This window comes from Pyrgilauda ruficollis, unplaced genomic scaffold (genome assembly GCF_017590135.1).
Source record: "Pyrgilauda ruficollis isolate IOZ18807 unplaced genomic scaffold, ASM1759013v1 scaffold100, whole genome shotgun sequence".
In the NCBI taxonomy this organism is placed as follows: Eukaryota; Metazoa; Chordata; class Aves; order Passeriformes; family Passeridae; genus Pyrgilauda; species Pyrgilauda ruficollis.
The window spans coordinates 1252168-1271315 of record NW_024508102.1 but is presented as its reverse complement, the minus strand read 5'-3'; the positions used below and the strand labels follow the sequence as shown (position 1 = coordinate 1271315).

Below are 19148 nucleotides of genomic sequence, written 5' to 3'. Positions count from 1 at the left end.
GCCCGCGGGGCCGGGCGGGCCGGTCCGCTGAGGGCGGCGGCGGCTCCTCCGGGGCCCGCGGCACCGCGGCGACCTGCGCGGCCATTTCAGGGCCTCCCTCACACACATTTAAATGGCCCGAGCGCTGGGCGCCGCCGCGCACGCGCCGCCGCGGGGCACCCTGGGACGTGTAGTTCGGAAACAGAGGGGGGGGCGCGTGCGCGCGGCGCGGGTCACGTGGGCCGCGCGAGGAGGGCGGGAAAGCGCTGAGGGAGCGCGGGGCCGGAGAGGGCGGAGGGGTGGAAAACTTTTATTTTAATGGCGTTTTTCGCTTGTTCTAAAGTGCTTCACCCCTTAAACACCGGCCGCGGGGTGCTGAGGAGGGTTTCCCCGTGAGGGAGATGATGTGGAGCTGTTGGAGCGAGCCTAAGGAGGCCATCCCTGCCCATGGCTGTGGGATGGGATAAAGTCGTTGAATCATAGAATATTTAAGGGTTAGGAGGGAACTTAAAAATCTCGTTATACCCACTGCCATGGGCTGGCGCACCTTCCACCACAGCAGGTTCCTCCAAACCCTGTCCAGCCTGGGCAAAACAGGAATATAATTTGGGTAAAGGCTTTCACTGTTTTCTGCTGTTAAGAAACCCTGTAATAAAAACAGGCATACGGGGTTTTTTACAGCAATAAAAATATAGCAATATTGGTTATTCCCCCAAGTTTAAACCAGCTGAGTTTTCCATTCCAGCAGTGGTCAGCAGATTCTTCTTGACCAAATTCCCCAAATCCCACCGTGGTTTGTGGGGTTTTTTTGAGATTTGTTTTTTTTCTCCCCTGTCTTCACAGGAACAGACTCATATAAAGCAATGTTCAGCATCTTTATCCCTCCCCACTGATCAGTGGAATCTGGTGAGGAATCTGGCAAGAAATCTCCCCTGTTCCCACCTGAAATTCTGTGCTGGAGAATCACAAATCCTTGAAAACAGCATTGCTTTAAAATACAATAATATTTTGCTTGCTGTCATGGTGTTTTGGGATTTTTATTCCCAGACAGAAGAGCGGCTGGGTCAGCCACTTGTGCAGTTACATTGGTTTAGTTTCCATGGGATCAATCACCATCTTAAGTCTTATTGCCCCAAAATCCAGAAAAATGCTCTGATTCACTCAGATGGGGGGGAAAAAAAAAAAAAGAAAGAGAAAAAAAAAAAGCTTATTTAGAAATTATTATTTCTAAAATTTGGGAATCTAATTCCCCCTTAGTCCAAGTAATGTAAACATTTCAGCGTCTTTGATTGCAGTAGACCTACAAATGTGAGAGAGGGTCTTGATCACCTCACTCAGCTCTGTTGGATTTCCAGTTCATTCCAGAGCCTTCACGGGGTCCCATCATCAGTTTGTGCTCAAATCCATCCTCTTGAAGTGATTATATTCCAAAACATGACAAGAATATGTCCCTCCTTAGGATAAAACTTGTATTCCAAGTATTGTATATCCCACTGTGAATTAACTGAAAGCTGCTGCTGGTACTTTTACATTCTCGATTTAAAACTCCGGTTTTAAATTCAGTGAATGTGCAAGTAGTGCCTGAGCTGCCAATACTGTGTAACAGCTTTGGATGTGTTTATTTTGGTGGAAGCTTCACTGGGATGGGCATTCCAAGTATTTCAGGGTGACTTCACAAATCTGCAGCGCCAAGTCTGTAAAATACATCTAAATGTTCCATGATGGGGGTGGATTTCTTGGTCCTTTGGGTTTTGAAAATCGATTTGCAAAGCCTAGGAAGAAATGATAGATTTTTTAATGCAACAAATTCTGTGTGTTACAGATGCTGATTATGTAATCCCTTAAAATAACACAGGAATTGAAAATACTTGCCATTTCAGATCTTTCCCAAGTGTTAAGATATGACAGAAAAGCAACATCTCGTAGTTGCAAATAAAGTTGTAAATGTGTAAAAACTAAATATGTAAAACCCAAAGAGCATTATTTGAAATATTTGTAGTTTGTAAGTGTTCTGCCTGGCATTTAGACTTTCAAGAGTCAGGTTCTTCCTACTGAAACACAAAGAGCAAAACATACCAAAGTTAAGGAAAGACCTTGGAGAGTTTGTTGGGGCAGGTTCTGATGATTTTGTCAGTGAAGATGGATTGCAGATGCCTAGAAATAAAAAATGAGACTGGAGCAGCTGGTCACTGGTCCCACACATTTAAATACTTGCTTAAATCCATTGCAAAGATATTAGGCTGAAAACTTACTTTTTCTCACATTTTTCAATATTTTCAAGCTCTGTAAAAAAAAATTAGAAAAAGGCTAGTTGGAAAAAAATGTGTGAAGCAGTGGATCAGCTACTGTGGTAAAGGGAATTTGCTGGTAATGCACATGTATAAAAACACTGATAAATGTACATGTTTAAATAGATCAGCTACTGTGGGGATTCACTTGTGAATGCACAAGTATCACATTTCATAAAAAACCAAAAATTGTGCCGCTCTCTTTGGCTTTTTCCTTGTCATCCCAAACCCCCCCAGTTTGTATTTTCCTTGCTGTTTTCCTCAAGTGCTTTTCCGTTCCACCATCACAGCCCAAAGAACAATCTCACGGGGATAATTAACAGGAGGCTCAGCAAGAGGAGCCTGGCACGGTTCTGTCCTTGTAGGACAGACTCAGACCCACAGCAGCAACTTTTTCCCAGAGGAGCTGGCATCCAGGTGGATGGAGTGCCAAGGCACAGGGCAGGGCTGGGTTTCCCTGTTCCCACTGCAGACAGGGTGGGTGTTTGCACTTCTACACCAGAATATTTTTATTATTCTTGTTTTCTTGCCCTAAACACAAGCGCTCCTGAAGCAGGCCCTGCTCCCCCAGTGACCAGTGAGAGAGCAGCACCAGCTGTGCCAGAGCTCTTCTCCCTCCCTTTTTTCCCACAGCTTTTATTTCTTTTACCTTGCTCCTCCTGAAGCATTTAATGAGCTCTTTGGGTGTTGTTCCTGAGCCCTTGTTCTCCAAACCCACAGGACTCGAGGAATTTCTTGCAGCAGGCTGGAGACCTGGGAACATACATAATATGTACATTTTCAGTGGTCATTCACAAATCCTCCTGCTTTTTTCCAAGTGCTTTGTTGCTGCTTTTCATCTCCTCTAATGCAGCACTTCTAGAAATTTTCTGCAGGTTCCCAACTTGTGTTTATTTTTGTTGCATTTGCTGAACCCTCCTGCAGGGAAGTGCTGAAGCACTACCTGGTAATGCTTTGAACAAGTGGGCCACGCTCTCAGAAACCTACAGGTTTAGGTGTGAGTGTAAAACCCCAGTTAGGTCCTGAGAAAAGAGCTCAGCACTCACTTGCTGCCTCAGCAAGAACAAACGACTCCGGGGTTCTTTCAGGAAGCGGAGGAGGAGAATTGGAGTGATCCTGGGCTGTCTCTGAGAAAGCAAAGATAAAGAGTTGGTTCCCTAGCTTTAAAATATTATATATTTATATATATGTATTAGAAGCAACCAGCTTATCTCAGTTGTCTCAAAGGAAACACACAACATGCAGACAAAAAGGAGGCTGCAAGGAACATCCTCATGAACAGGATGAGGCAGGAGCTGATTAGGAAACATAAAACTACCAGTTCACTTGTTTGCAGAACTGTTTAGTTCTGGTTAGAACTATTTAGTTGCAGAACTATTTAGCAACAGTTTCCGTTGCACTGAGCACAGATCCTAAACACATTTACTAAATAAAGCAGTTTCAGGAAAAAAAGCAGGTGTTAATTCCAAAGATTGTTCCAGTGTTAAACTTATACCTGTTCGTGGGCTCCAAAGCTTCACACTCTGGAAACAAAACACAAGGCAGGTATTTAAAATTCCCACACCCAAATGTTGTTTTCTTGCACACAAGGAAGCCAGAGAAGACAAGGAAAGGATGTGATGTGCAAACACCCTCCCACATACACCTCCACTGGAGTAGAGGAAGACAGACTTGCAGACTTGTGCCTCGTTCTTCCACTTCACAGAGCTGTCACTCAGCCATGGGATGATCAACAGATGCCTAAATTTTGTTCCGCTCCTGTTGGTTCCACAGGGCTGGTGAAGCTCAGCAGAACACGAATGTCCTGTCTTCATTATCCTTCTCTAAATGAGGGGCAATATGTTTATTACCCTGTACTGGTCTTAGAATCCCAAAAAGTGTTTGGAGTAAAGTAGATGTTGATAAAAAGGGAGTGGACTGAGGCCCCATCTTCTTTCCAATCCTGAGCCCTGAAATCCCTGGAAGTGTTCAAAGCCAGGTTGGACAGGGCTTGGAGTAACCTGGGAGAGTGGAAGATGTCCCTGCCCATGGTGGGGGGTGGAATGAGATTTTCTTAAGATCCCTCCCAACCCAAACTATTCCATGATTCTGTGATTCTATGAAATAATTTCTGGCAAGTACAAAGTGCCAAAAACTAGAGTCTTTCTCACAGAAGGAAACGTGGTAAGGAGATTGGCATAGGGATAGTGCAGGAAAAGAGGTAAAAAGCCACTTTTACCTTACATGGCCTCAGTCTCACAGGGTCATGAAACTCCTCTGAGTGAGACTCACCACTCCACTCCCAGGAGGTTCCAATATTTGGATTTCTGTCTGGAATCTGGAAATCCGAAGTGGCCTGAGGAAATTGCCCTGGAAGCAGTTGAACATTGATCATTCCTCATCCCAGGCACTGCCACATGCCACAGAACCACCCCGATGCTGGGTGAGCCCCCAGTGCTGCTCAGCCCCACATTTTCATGTTTTCATCACTCACCCGGCTCGCTGGCCACGATGAAGGACTCAGGGGTGCGCTGGGGCAGGGGTGGAGGAGCATCATCATCATCATCATCCTCATCAGGCCCTGGCAGGGGGGCTGATTGGAGAGACACAGACAGCTTACTGGCATGGCAGGACATGGGGGGACTACTGTGTAGGGAAGGGGGCTGCTCCTGCCCAGAGATTAAGGTTAAACACCTCTAAACTGTGGTTAAACATCCAAATAACTCCCAGCATCAACTGCAGGAGGAAAATGAGCATAACCCAGCACAGAGCCAGGCATGCAGCTGGTGGTTCTGCTGCTTGGCTTGGGCTGCACCTCGCAGGACTTCCCAAGATCACCGGGATAATGGGCATGGCTTTGTGACACTGAATGCTGAGGGGTCTGGGAGGACAAAGTGGAGCAAGTGCCAAAGCTGTGGGGAAGAGGAAATGTCTGATTGGACCAGGACTAACCAGAACAAGGAATAATTCCACCTTCCTCATATGGCAGGTGATGGATGTAGTGCTACAGATCTGGGGAAAACAGTTGTGATGATCATGGGATCATGGAATGGGTTGGGTTGGAAGGGAAAACCATTAAAAACCATTTTGATCCAACACCCCCACCATGGGCAGGGGTGTCACCCAGGTGCTCCCTGAAGTCCTGGATATCTCAGTCTTGGTGACATTTCAGTGTCCCCCGCATGACACTCTGCAGCAAAGAGTGGGGTTTGACCTGAAAACTAGATCCTCAGAGAAAACCATTTCTGGGAGCTTTCTGAATGCTTTTTTGGAGCACCTTGGGGTAAGAATTGGTCAGCACCACCCTTGCCTCCCTGTGAGAGCTGTTCTGAGGTGACACAGTGCTTCAGAGCAGCTATGTAATACAAACACCAAAATTACACTGCTCTCAAAATGTTTGTGGGAAAAAATTCAGGCAGGATGAAGAGTGTGAGGATGAAACCAGTTGCTCCCTCAGCTCCCATGAGAGCCCAGTCCTGAGGAGCAGCTACAGCCCTGCCTGGACACCAGATGAACACACTGACCACTCCCTCTAGCACACCCCAGTCCAGAGTGACCTGGTCCCACGTGTCCCCTTGTCCCAGTAGCACTTACCCGAGGAGAAGATCCTCTCCTGGTCCAGGGGGGCATGGTGGGATGATGGGGAGCTGGCTGTGGTGGGCTGTGGGGGAGCACTGGCAGAGCACGAAGGGAGGAGCTCATCCTGCCCCCCCAGAAAGGGAAACACGGGGGACACAGGGTCGTCTGGAGACAGTGATGAGAAGTAGGGATCTTCTGCTGAGCACAGGGAAGGGTGAGGGCATTGCCCCTGCTTCCTGTGGCCTGGGGGGGCATCTGCTGCTCGTCTGGAGGGGTTCATGTCCACAGGGGAAAATCCATCCTGGAAGCTCGAGTGACCATCTTTTGGCCACTGGGGACTCCAAACGGGCTTTGCATCCCCTGCATCCCATTCCCAGCCTTGTCCCTGCTGCCCCAGCACTAGAGGGGTCGATGCAGTCCATGCCAGAGGTGCTCTGGCACCAGGTGCCCTCCTCCCTGCTCCCTTTGTGTCCAGCTCCAGCTCCCAGCTGCAGCGTTTCTGAGGGGCATCCCCAGCAGCCCAGGGCTCGCCAGCAGCTGCCTTCCTGCAGCTGGAGAAGTTCAGAGCCCCGAAGGAGATGGCCTGTCTGATGGGGGGCACCCCCCTGGCAGAGCTGGGCTGTGCCCCCGGGGCACACAGCGAGGGCAGGGACGCTTTGCTCGGTGCCACCGCAGGGAGATGTTGGTGCCAGTCCTGCTGCGGAGGGAGGGGTTGGTGTGGAGCCTGCTCCTCTCGCTCTGAGCTGCGGTAAAAGCACAGTAAAGTGGAGTGGAGTTAAAGCCATGGAGGGGCCAGAAAGTGTTAGCCCACTAGCAGAGCCCACAGCGCTGCTGCCAGGAGCAATTCCTTCAGGAACGCAGAGCCTGGCCCAGCAAGGCTGTGCTCCATTTCAACTCCGTTAAATGGTGAACAGAGGAGGCCCCTTTATGTCAGCAAACTGAACCAAAAAGCAAAATTATTTACAGAAAGCAGATGCTGCAATCCCAAACATGTCCACAGAGAGATCCCACCACCCTTGGAAGCTGCTGGCATTGGGAAGCTGCATCCTCAGGATTGCTACTCCTGCAGCAAGGGGCACTGGAGTGGAACGTGCAGATGGAACATTGGACCATTCCATGCCAGGCAGAGGGCTGGGATGACCCAGCCTCTATGTTCATGAGACTTTTTTATACTCTTTTATACTGTTTTATACTGTTTTCAGCTCATCTGTGAAACACTGAGTGACACAAAGCCCAGGGTAAAAGAAGGGGACAGATAATGGCACACAGGGAAGAGGCTGAGACACATCAGTGAGAAGAGCAGGAATTATTAGGAAATTAGGAGAAGTTTCTTCACTGAGGAGGTGATGAGGCATTGCAACAGGCTGCCCAGGGAAGTGGTGGAAACACCATCCATGGAAGTGCTCATAAAACACGTAGATGTGGCTTAGTGTTGGACCTGGCAGTTAATGGTTGTGCTTGGTGGTGTCAGAAGACTTTTCCAACCTTTATGATTCCATGAATTATGTTAGGAACAAACATGACAGTCAAAGTGGGACTCAAGGGAGGCAGCAGATCCTGAGAGCTGAAGTGTTCCAGAGCACACATCAAGAAGTTAATCTCTCTGAAATCGTGTGGGTGACTGCAAAGGCCAGCCAGGGGTATTTGTGCTGAGGCTTACCAGGTGAGTGAACTCAGACCATAAATGTCTTCCACTGGAGTCAGGACTGGCTTGGCTGCAGGATGCCCTGCTCCTTCCTGGGGAAAGGAGATGTTTGCAAACAGGAGTGAGGAGGCAGAATGTAAAGAACACCAACGTGCTGCTCCAGGAGCTGGGATTTTGCCAAATACTTCTAATTACTAAAGCACTTGGGAAACGACACCAAAGTGGAGCTGAAAACTGCAGAGAGAACTTCCTGAAGAGCAACTCTGCCAGCACCTTTCTGAAATGAGAGTGCAGAGAGCCCCAGAAGCATCCAGCTGTGCCAAACAGCTGGCAGGCAGCCTGTGCAGACACTTTGCCTTCAGGCTGGGTGCTGCTTTTGTGATGACACCAGCTCATGGCCAGCCCTGTGCTCTGCACACTGTCCTCAGAGGACAGGGAGGTTTAGGGGGGCGAGAGGTTTGGGCAAGAGCTACAAAACCACATCCTGACTTGAAAAGTCCTCTCCATTTTGTGTCAACCCAGCCCTGTGTGACCTTTGCTCACAGACTGTCCTTAACCTTAAAAAAAGGCTTTTTCCAGTTCTTTTCTCACTCAGCTCTGGCTTGGAATGAACTGCAAATCCTACGGCAAAACTGAGGCACGAGTCCCATCGCAGGATCCCCTTCCCAATTTTTGAGATAAAAGTTTCTGACAAAATGAGCCCACTGTGACCTTCCAGGCTTTGCTGTGATGCATTTACTTTCCTGGATTTGATCCAGTGAGGCTCATGTCAGCAGTCACAGAACAGCAAGAGCAAAGAAAACCTCAACCAGAGAGGTTTTGGCTATTTCTGTTAATATACAACTTCACACCAAGACCACATTTCTTTTCCTCAGAGGTGTAACAGATTTGTGAGACTTTGCCATGTTTTTTCACGAGATATTTCCCCCTATACCCTCCCACAGCCAGGCTGTAGTGCTGAATCCCTCACTAGCACATGTGAGGTAACACTTTCAGCCTCACTGCCTTGTGATCCCAAGCTTCCCAACCTGGACCTTCCCAACCTGGTCTGAAAATCCCTCAACTTTCACTGGCACATCCCCATGGAAATCAGTCAGTCCTGTAGAAAATTCCTGCTGTTCTTCTCACTCATTACATTAAACAATTGTAAAAATATATAGAAAATAGAAAATTGTTTTGAGACTGAAGAAAATCTAGGTCGTGTTTGTGATAAGCAATGCACATTCAGGGGAAGAGCTGGATTCTCATGGGTTAAGGACAAAAGAGACTCAGTTTGGGTATCAGGGGGAGTAGAAAATATGAGAATTCACCCCAGATCTGCAGCAGGAATTGAGGTTAGAGCTGGAGTGCCCAGGCTGCAAGAGGCAGCTTGTTTGTCCTGGGACTTTTACCTGTGAAGCAGCAGAATCTTTCTGGGCATCGAGTGCTTGAATCTGCCTTTTGAAGAGCTCAATCACAGCATCGTAAACCAGCTCATACTGCTCCTGCATTCCAGACAGACAAAACTGTGACAGCCAGCACCTGTGGGACCTGTAAATGGCCACCTCTTCCCAAGCAAGCATCACCCTGAGAGAAGCTGCCTTTCCTGTCCACTGGCAGGGTGTGAATTTTGAGAGGAGGGAGAAGCCACAACTCTCACAGGGCTCACACTGAAGCATCTGGGGGGTTTTTGGGTGTGCAAACAACACTGTTCTGCACTGAGCTTCCTCTTCAGTCTGTTGCAGCTGAGGAAAGTTCCCACTTTATTGCCTGGACAGTCCCTGGTTTCACATTTGAGCATTTGATAAACCTGTGAGCACTGGCCCAGCTGTCCACAAGGAACCGCTCAGCTACCAAATTAACTTCTGCCAAATCATTGTTCTGCTCAGAAAAGGGACTTTGCACAACATCTCCACACCCCAGCTCTGTGAACCCTCCTGGGAAGAGGCGAGGTGCCAGCATGGAGCAGTGGTGACGTTCCCCAAACCCACCTTGGTCTGCACTATGCAGGGTCTTTGTGTGCGCATCTCCTGGACCAGGCTGAAAACACTGAAGTTCACTGGAACAATCTGGTGGGAAAGAGAAAGGACAAAATGGTTTTAAACTAAAAGAGGAGAGATTTAGATTTAATATTGGGAAGGAATTCTTCCCTGGGAGGGTGGGGAGGGCCTGGCAGAGGGAGCCCAGAGAAGCTGTGGTTGCCCCATCCTTAGAAATGCCCAAGGCCAGGCTGGACAGGGCTTGGAGCACCCTGGGACAGAGAAAGGTGTCCTTGTCCGTGGCAGGGGGCTGGAAAGAGAGGATTTTTAAGATCCTTTTAACCCAAATCTTTCAATGATTTCTGTGATTTCTCTGATAAAAAATTACAGACAGGTCTAATTCCACAAAGCTTCCAAGTCATGAGGCAGTTCAGAGCACTGTCTGAAATCCAGGCTTGCTACTGCAATACTTTTTAACAAAAGGCCTGCTTAAAGTGCTATTTTATTTATTACAAACCATTCTCCTCCCTCCTGTCTCACACTCCACAGCAAATTCCCTTTTTACAACAGCTGTGGGCAGCACGAAGGACGTGACACTGATTTCCCAGCTGGATGGGTTCAGGGAGCTGTGGAACAGAGCAGGCTCTCCTCTGAGTCCCAGCACCTGCCCTGAGGCTGGGGATTATTGCCTGTGCCATTATTGGAATGATTTCTCTGATAAAAAATTACACAAAGCTTAATTCCACAAAACTTCCAAGTTATGAGGCAGTTCAGAGCACTGTCTGAAATCCAGGCTTGCTACTGCAATACTTTTTAACAAAAGGCCTGCTTAAAGTGCTATTTTATTTATTACAAACCATTCTCCTCCCTCCTGTCTCACACTCCACAGCAAATTCCCTTTTTACAACAGCTGTGGGCAGCACGAAGGACGTGACACTGATTTCCCAGCTGGATGGGTTCAGGGAGCTGTGGAACAGAGCAGGCTCTCCTCTGAGTCCCAGCACCTGCCCTGAGGCTGGGGATTATTGCCTGTGCCATTATTGGAGAGCCAGAGTAAAGCAGGAGGAGGTTTGGAAACACTGAATATCTGATGTGTGAGTGTGCAGAGACAAACGTAGACAGTAAAGATGTATTGAAGAGTGAAGGTCAGCACAGGACCACGTGCTGTGAGCTGAAGGCCTGGCCAGAGCCAGCAGTGAGGGGGGATTCTGCCCCACTGGGGTGATCTGCCAGTGCCTGAAGAGAGAGGGGTGGCACAAACTGGGGATGGGGAATCAGCACTTTGTCCACTGCGGCTGTGGGGAGCTCACATCCCCCTGAAACCCACCTGAAACCCCCCTGGGGGGTTTCAGGGGGATGTGAGCTCCCCACAGCCGCACTGGAGAACGGCACTCAGAGGGGCTGGAAGGCAGAGGGAAGGCTGGGGAGGGACAGAGGGGTGCAGGGGCCACGGAAGGCAGCGAGGGCTGGCACTCACCCCGTCCTTCAGCAGCTTCTGGGTGTAGTCGATGGCGCAGATGACGCCGGTTCTGCCGCAGCCAGCACTGCAGGGACAGCACGGGGCACAGGCTGGGCACGCTGTGCTGCTGCCAGGGATGTTTGGGCACCCACAGCCACCTGTGACCCTGCTGTCCCACACACATCCTGCAGCACGCTGCAGCTTCAGCCCACGCAGGGCTCTGCTGCACGGGGTTGGGAGGCACAGCTCATGCTCTGAGAAGAGCTCTGAGTCCTCCTGTGGTGACCAGCCACACGTGGGCATGGCCAGTGCTGGTGGTCTGTCACCCAGACATTGTCACTCCCTGGCAGGAGGGTGCAGCCAGCCGGGTGTTGGTCTCTTCTCCCAACTAACAAGGGACAGGACAAGAGGAAACGGCCTCAGGTTGCCCCAGGGGAGGTTTAGATTGCATATTAGGGAAAATTTATCAACCAAAAGCATTGTCAAGCACTGGCACAGGCTGCCCAGGGCAGTGGTGAAGTCACCATTGAAATGATGTGACATTTGAGGACATGGTTTAGTGGTGGCTTTGGCAGTGCCGGGTCAATGGTTGGACTGGAGCACCTTAAGGGCCTTTTCCAACCTAAACAATTCCATGGTTCTGTGATTCTGTTGCTGGCCTGCTGCTCCCTCCTTCCCTGCCCCCTGGCCATGCTGGCTGTCCTCAGAGGAGCCCTTTGCCTTAGGGCTCCTTAAAAGCGGAGCTTGGCTGTGGGTTTGGCCAGCTTCCCTGCCCTGTACCCCCTTGGGACGTGGGAGCACAGGGCTCTGGGGGTTAGCACGGGGCTCTGAGGGCCAGCACGGGGCTCTGAGGGCCAGCGTGGGGCTCTGGGGGCCAGCACGGGGCTCTGGGGGCCAGCACGGGGCTCTGGGGGCCAGCACGGGGCTCTGGGGGCCAGCGTGGGGCTCTGGGGGCCAGCGTGGGGCTCTGGGGGCCAGCGTGGGGCTCTGGGGGCCAGCACGGGGCTCTGGGGGGCCAGCAGCCCTTCCCTGCTGGCAGCCAGCTCACCCACCTGCAGTGGATGCAGACAGGGACCCTGTCATCGGGCTGGAAGCAGCGAATGTCCCTGACGAGCTCCAGGATGGGCTCGATGGAGGAGGGCACGTGGTGGTCTGGCCAGTTCTTGTAGTGGAAGTGGAAGATGGTGCGGGCTGCCTGCAGGAGAAGAGCAGAGGCAGGGTCTGGGATGTTGGAACAGCAAGGGGAGCTGGATTTCTGCTCCGTCCCCAGCTCTCATCTGCAGCAGAGCAGCAGTTTGCAGCTGGTTTTGCTGCAGGAGCTGTTTTATGACATCCTTGGCCTCACTTACCCGGAGCCTGGTTTGCCATGACTGACAAACAGCTTCAGAAACTGAGGTCTGAGTTAATGAATTTTTTACTTCCTTTGTTCCCTCAAATGCTGTCAGATCTAATTCAACAGCCTGAGCAATGTAAAATTTTCTGCACAAGATGTACCACATTTTAATATATTATTTATATAACAAAGCCAGCCCAGGTACATTTTCTGCCTTGACCTTTCCTCCTTACCTCATTCAGGGTCACCTTTAAAGTTCTAATCACATACTCATTCCTCTTCTCCTCGGCCTCCTGCAGAAGAAGGAGGCAGAGTCAGATTTTCCGTGGTGCCCCGGGGTGGGACAGGCTGCTGGGGTGGCTGCACTCACACAGGTGATGGAGAAGGGGCCGCAGTGCAGGGGGGAGCCATCCACCTCCGCCCAGTACCGCTCACATTTCTTCTGTTGGGACAAGCACCATGTGTTTGGTTATTCCCCACCGGCCCTGCTGTGCTGTCTCCTTTTTCAGTTTTCAGGGCACAGTTCACTCTGGGGAGAGGCTCAGCTCTTGCTGCTGTCCAGCTCCAGCCTCCCCTTCCTTGGAGCTGCCACTGCTGGTTTTCTTTTTCCAGAGAGGTTCCCTACGCTACTGGAAATGGCTGAAGAATTTAGTAGAATCAGAGATTGATTTGGTTGGAAGGGACATTAAAGATCATCTTGCATGGGACCATTTGCAGATGGAGACCCAAAAGCAGCTTATATCAAACAGAAATCGCTGTCACTAATGGGATTTAATAAAAATCTGCATCTCTCACCCTGCCCTGGCACTCAGGGCCATCTGTGACACACTACTCACCTTTCCCATTTCAAACTCCATACAAGCCATGACCACGACCTGCAGGAAGGAGGCTCATTAGAAAAGTCTGAAGACGAGTTTCTTATCCAGGCAGCAAAATTAAACTCATCTCTTGCGGGTACTTATCAGTGATAAGGAAACTCTGTGGGCTGCCTTCCCCTGAGCCCCAACTGCCAGACCAGTGTCACTGGGACATCACCCACAGCCTGGCACAAAGATCTCCCCAGGCAGAGCCCAAAGGCAGGGACAGCCACCAGCAGACTCCTGCTCTAGCACAAGTGGAAGGAGGCTGAGAGGCTGGAGTGAAACCCTGATACTCCCACTGCCTCACAAAGGATTTCTGGCTGGAAGGACAACTTTTCTTTAAAAAAAAAAAAAGGACATTTATATCTAAATATAAATCTGCACCTTACCAGGACTTCATACTCCCAAATCATCCTCCAAAAGTCAGTGACAGTAGTGGGAAGAGGACCCTGGGTTGCAATGTATGCTCTTGGCCCGTAGACACCCTGGAACATTCAAACCAGACACGGACACATCTGTGCATAGTTCACCAGCAGAAATAAAGTCATTCCTCTCTCTGAATTTACTTCTACCAGCAAGCCCATTAAGGATTTAGGAGGACTTTCATCTAGTTGAATTTTGGGCACATACATTAACTCAAGCAGTGCAAACCAAAGGCAGGGCCAAGCTGGGGAGATGGGATGTGCTCCCAGAGACCAGCACCAGTTCTTACAGCACCTCTGGGAGCTTGGAGGTGATGTGGCCACAGCTCTGTTCCTGACTGCCAAAGAATGAATTGTGATCTTGTTGGGAAGGTCTGATCTTCTGCAGAAAGGTTACAGAGAGCCCTGGGCCACTGATCACTGTCATGAGAATGAAGAGAACAAGAGAACTATCTATTATGTATCTATCTATCTATCTATCTATCTGTCTATCTATCTATCTATCTATCTATCTATCCATCCATCCATCCATCAGTCAGGGAAGGGTTGCAGGCCCAGGGCAGCCCCAGGACTGCTGGAGCTGCACATGGAGCACTGTCCCACACTGACCTGCCCTGCTGCTCGCCCCAGCAGCGGGTCCCAGCCGTGCAGCACTGCAAGGTTTCCTGCCTCTGCTCTGCTTTCAGCCCAGGTGACTCTGGCCACAGGCAGTTTTGCACCACTGTCACCCACCAAAGGCAGCAACGGCGACGAGGAAGTTGGGGCTGAGAACCACAAAGTGTTCCACCCCCGGCATGAGTGTGTCCCTTGCCCGTAGCCCGCTGCCTCTGTGCTGCCCAGGGGGTTTCTGGAGGGCTCACTCATCTTCTTACATCAGTCATCCTTGAGCACAGCCCAGAAACTGCTGCAGAGCCCCCAACCTGCTCCTCCAGGCACAACCCACCGAGGTGGCACCACGAACACCTTTGCAGGATGAAACACCACAAAAGAGGCAAACCTTGATGAAGTTGGCATTGATGTAATGAGAATCTGTGTCTGATGTAATCAGGGACAGCTCCACTCTGCTGTGGTCAACTGCAAAAGCAGGGAGAGCAGTCAGTGTCTGTCCTTCAAGGTCACAGAGCCCTTGGAGGGCAGCACCAGGGGCTCTGGGGGAGCATTGATGTCAGAGAGCCCAGCCAGGGGGGTGGGTGGCTGTGCAAGCAGCTGGTGTGCCCCCCACACCTCCCTCAGCCCTGCACAGGGGATGGAAAGATCCTTTCAGACAGTGAGGGAGGATTTAGGGGAGAGCTGCAGGTGCTGCCAGTACCCCAGTGCAGTGCTGGTCCCCTCTGACCATGCAGCAAGCCAAGCCCAAAACCACCTCCAGCACTCCAGGCTCCAGCCAGCTCTGTGGGGTTAGATACAGAGGTTTGAAAGCTGAACCTGATCTTGGAGGTCTTTTCCAACCTCAATGATTCTGTGATTTGCTTTCTTTTCCAAGCTGGAATGGACAAAAGAGACAGTCTGCTCTGATGCTGGGACGGAGTCCTTTGGACACCCCTGCCCCAAGGCAAGGCAAGCCACAGCAGGGTTTGCCTGTTGTCTGCTTTGCACATCGTGGAGACATCGCTGTCCAAAGGCCTTTGGATGCAAGTGGTTACAGTGCTAAGCAGAAACTTGCAAGGATTATCACAGGAGGATGTGTTTCCTAGGCAATAGAAGTTCTTCTGCCTGTAGAAATATCACAGAATATCCTGAGTTGGAAAGGACCCACAAAGATCATCAAGTCAACTCCCCTCCCTGCACAGGACATCCCCAAAATCCCACCATGTGCCTGACAGTGCTGATAAGGGCCAAAGTCCTCCAGAGCAGGCACTGCAGCAGCCAAGGCCCTAAATCTGAGCAGCAGGACTCAAAGCCAACAGAGAGCAGTGAGATGCTCACATACAACAGCCGTGCAGGCAGGCACCAGAGAATGAGAACAAGAAAAGCAAGAGAAACAAAAGGCTGAGTAGGAACATGTGCCATTTCCAACCTACAAGGTAAGATGTCCTTGTATCTGTTCTTCTTGACATTCTCTGGCTGCTCAGACGCTGCTGTAGGGTAGATTTTATCCGATCTGTACTTTGTTGACTGTCTCTTCAGCTTCTGTGATAAAAGAGTGGAACAAATTACAGCAGACGTGCTGCAGCCAGCTCACTACTAGAGAGCACATGAAGGTCTCCAGGGGTCGTGTTTGCTAGCACCATTAATTCTTTCCTGAGTGGCTTTGCTCAGAGCAAGAATAGAGGCAGAACCTTGTGAGAGGCTTGTGAAGGATGGAAAGTGTGTGCTGAGGCAGTGCCCACACGTCGCCTTGTGAAGTGACACAAAGCATCACCCTCACAAAGTGAGAGGCTCAGGGAGCCACAAATGGCACCCAGATCAGAGGAGTGACAATGTCAAAGCACCTTCAACAAATGATACCAGAAAAGACAGGTAAATCTATCGATTTTCCCCACTTTGGTAGAGATGTTCCCATCTGTAGCTGGAAGCAGTGATGTTTAAGTCATGAAGGGAGCACAGGGAGCTGGAGCAGAGTGGCTCCATGCACTGGGGAAAGACAAGGGGTCCTGGGGCAGACCCTTAGGGCTGCAAAGCTCTCATCTCTCATTTTAAGGATAAAGCTGCAGCACTCACAGGGAATTAAAGCATCTTTCTCCTGGTAAAGCATAGAATTGTATTTCACTGCCACCAGCTCCTAAACAACACACACTGTTTGTTACCGTCAGCTTCAGAAGCACCATTCTCACTGCGTTTTTTCTTTCATATTTTTGTGTCCAGATTGCTGGTATTTAATGTTAAACTGCAATTTAAAAACACTAAATCCAGCCACAATAGAAGCTAAATCTCAGAGATCTGATGGAATGAGTGAGGGAGGAGGTACAGGAGGCTCAGGACAGTCCATATGTCCAGTATCTATTAATTAAGAACGTGGGGCAGACACAGTGGGATAAAAATTGTGGGAGCAGGGTGGGTTTTGTTGCCTCCACATCCCTGTAACCTTCTGAGCAATTCAGGTGTTGGTCACATCCTCCCCTTCCTCCTTCCAGTGCACCTCCAGCTTCCAGGGAAAGCTTTCATGGAAGGGGCATCACTCCATACTAAAGCCAGTCTTCCCAGAATCATCTGACTTTTCTGTCCCTGAATAAACTGACATGAAACTGCTTGGGAAACACCTAGGTATGAAAAACAGAGTATCTGACATGAAACTGCTTGGGAAACACCTAGGTATGAAAAACACAGTGGGAATCACAGAATCCTGGAATATCCTGGGCTGGATGGGACCCATAAGAATCATTGAGTCCCAACTCCTGGCCTTGCACAGACATCCCAAAATCCCACCCTGTGCTTGAGAGCATTTTCCAAACACTCCTGGAGCTCTGGCAGCCTCGGGGCTGGGACCATTCCCTGGGGAGCCTGGGCAGTGCCCAGCTGTGAGACTGCACAAACAGAAAAAGGGGGCTCCAACAAAAACCCTGTCATTTACAGTAACATCACCACAATTTGCACATAAAAATGCTTGGTCCCACAAGGAGAGGGCAGGAATTGGGGTGGAGGAACAGCATGAATTTATCTGTCACGTTTGGAAACAAGCCAACGCGGTGGCCTGCTGAGGCCACTGCCTCGCAAAAGCAGCCACAAATCAGGTGTCTCTGAGAAGATCTTATCCCATAAAAGAGGAAATGCAGCCTTGACCCTTTCCACCTGCCATTTTGATCAGAAATTAATACATCAGGCTGCTGGAGGCAGCCTGAGCAGCGGGGCTCAGAGCCCACTGCCTCACACACACAGGCACCAGGCAGAGAGAGGGGAAACTCAGCAGGCTGTGACAGCACTTTGTTCCATGGAACAACAGCCTGTCACTGCAGGCTCAGATTAATCACTTCCCTCCACCCCAGACACCTGGAAACCAAGCACTCAGCTTTCCCCAAGTGTTTGAAGGGCCACATTTTGCTGGTATGACAGAGCAGGGCTGGGGCTTGTGGAGACCCCTTGGTAACCCAGAGCCCACTGCCAGGGTCACTCCAGTGCTTGACACATCTCAGATGTCACAGTTTTACCCTTTTGTGTGTCTGTGGGAGCTGGGCAATGTCACTGCCCCTCAGAGCAGCCCAGACAGCCCGTCAGAGCCACCTGCCTCCAGCTGATGCACCAAGAGCCACCTCCAGCCACCAGCTTTAGCACTGGCATCTGAGCCTCACCCCTGGCACCCAAACCAAAAAATACATCAGAGAGCTCACAGAGGGCAATGAATCCACAGGAGAAGGTGGCAGCCAACAGCACTTTGTGCAGCCTTTGCCTTGAGGGAACAAGAAAGTAGTTTCCAGGAGGGGCCAGGAGCTCTGCTGGATGTAGAGCACGCAGATCCCAGAATGGTTTGGGTTGGAAGGGACCTTAAATCTCATCTAATTCCACCCCCTGCCATGGGCAGGGACACCTGCTGCTGCTGTCCCAGGCTGTTCCAAGCCCTTTCCACCCTGGCCTTGGACACCTCCAGGGATGGGGCAGCCCCAGCTCCCTTGGGCCACCCGTGCTCTGTAGAAACAAGGACAGGCTAAGTCAAGGCGAAACCAGAGATGCCTGGCAGGAACTCACGTGCCACAGGTCTAACAGATTGCCATGGGGAGAAGGGGCAGAGGCTCCATATTCCCCCCTGTATCCCCAGCTGTGTCACCAGGGCCAGAGGCTCCATATTCCTCCCTGTCCCCCAGTTCTGTCACCAGGCAAAGTGAAACCGTGTCCCGACAAGTGCATTCACCAGGCAGAAAACAGGAAGCACTCGGGCGATTAGTTAAAAAGCAAACAGTTCAAACGCAAACTATTAATTTCCTATCATGTCTTTACACTCCTCTTAGCCCAGTTAACTTCTGGGTGTCTGCTATGAAACTCCTAGAAAATCTGTCACAGGTTTGAGAGCGAGCGATTCCCTCCGACATGAGCTGAAACACTGAGCCAAGCCTTGAGAGAACTCACCAAAAACTCCTCTGCAAACTCTCCTCGGTTGAGCTTCTTGCCTTGGGCCCTTTCCAGGTTCTGCAGCAGGATTCCCCTCTGGTCCATGGTGCTGGAGGGAGCCTGGCCTGGCCCTCCTGGGACGGGACATGTCAAGTGATCCGCGGCGGAAGGCGCCGCCGGGGAGAGCTGCCTGTGGTTTTCTGACTTCATCACAGCCCCAAAGGAAATTAGTGCGTGGCAGATAGTCCTGGTCAAACAACACAACAGACACACAGCACGGGGTCCTGGCACCCTCTGCTCAAACCAGCCCCATTGGCACAGGGTGGGCAGCACAGGGGTAGGGACACGCTGGACACCCGTCCAACCCCCCACCACCCCAATTCCTACAGCACCGTGTGCAGCCATCACTGCCAGGGTACCCAGGGGCTCATTCACATCCCAGTGCTTCACCAGGAAGGCTTCAAGGCTGGAATGTGGCTGGAAGAGTCCAGAAAACAGCATGGAAAATCCACAGTTCCTCTTCACGCTTTTAACGTAGAATCCCGGAATGGTTTGGGTTGGAAGGGACCTTAAAGCTCATCTCAATGGGCAGGGACACCTTCCACTATCCCAGGTTGCTCCAAACCCCATCCAAGCTGGCCTTGGACACTTTCCAGGGATGGAAGT

General features: G+C 50.6%; 2 protein-coding genes across 2 annotated transcripts in view; both read right to left on the bottom strand.

Moving 5' to 3' along the window:
• Positions 1-1095, bottom strand: part of RSBN1 (round spermatid basic protein 1) — a 19475-nt gene extending 18380 nt beyond the window's left edge. The window contains exons 1-2 of the mRNA XM_041467065.1: positions 1064-1095; positions 3-245 (exon numbers count right to left, since the gene is read on the bottom strand). Of these exons, the coding sequence (XP_041322999.1) occupies positions 3-245; positions 1064-1095 (275 nt within the window). The remainder of the gene's footprint in view (positions 1-2; positions 246-1063) is intronic.
• Positions 1096-1240: 145 nt separating this feature from the next.
• Positions 1241-18880, bottom strand: PTPN22 (protein tyrosine phosphatase non-receptor type 22). Its single transcript, XM_041467430.1, has 21 exons — positions 18501-18880; positions 15524-15632; positions 14500-14576; positions 13470-13565; positions 13057-13095; positions 12591-12662; positions 12454-12513; positions 11940-12082; positions 10906-10972; positions 9441-9518; positions 8862-8954; positions 7486-7562; positions 5841-6568; positions 4741-4839; positions 4486-4616; positions 3763-3790; positions 3314-3394; positions 2917-3020; positions 2232-2262; positions 2056-2133; positions 1241-1751 (listed from the first exon to the last, which is right to left on the bottom strand). The coding sequence occupies exons 1-21, from the start codon at positions 18690-18692 to the stop codon at positions 1687-1689; spliced, it is 2448 nt and encodes an 815-aa protein (XP_041323364.1). The 5' UTR covers positions 18693-18880; the 3' UTR covers positions 1241-1686.
• Between the last annotated feature and the right edge of the window lie 268 nt (positions 18881-19148).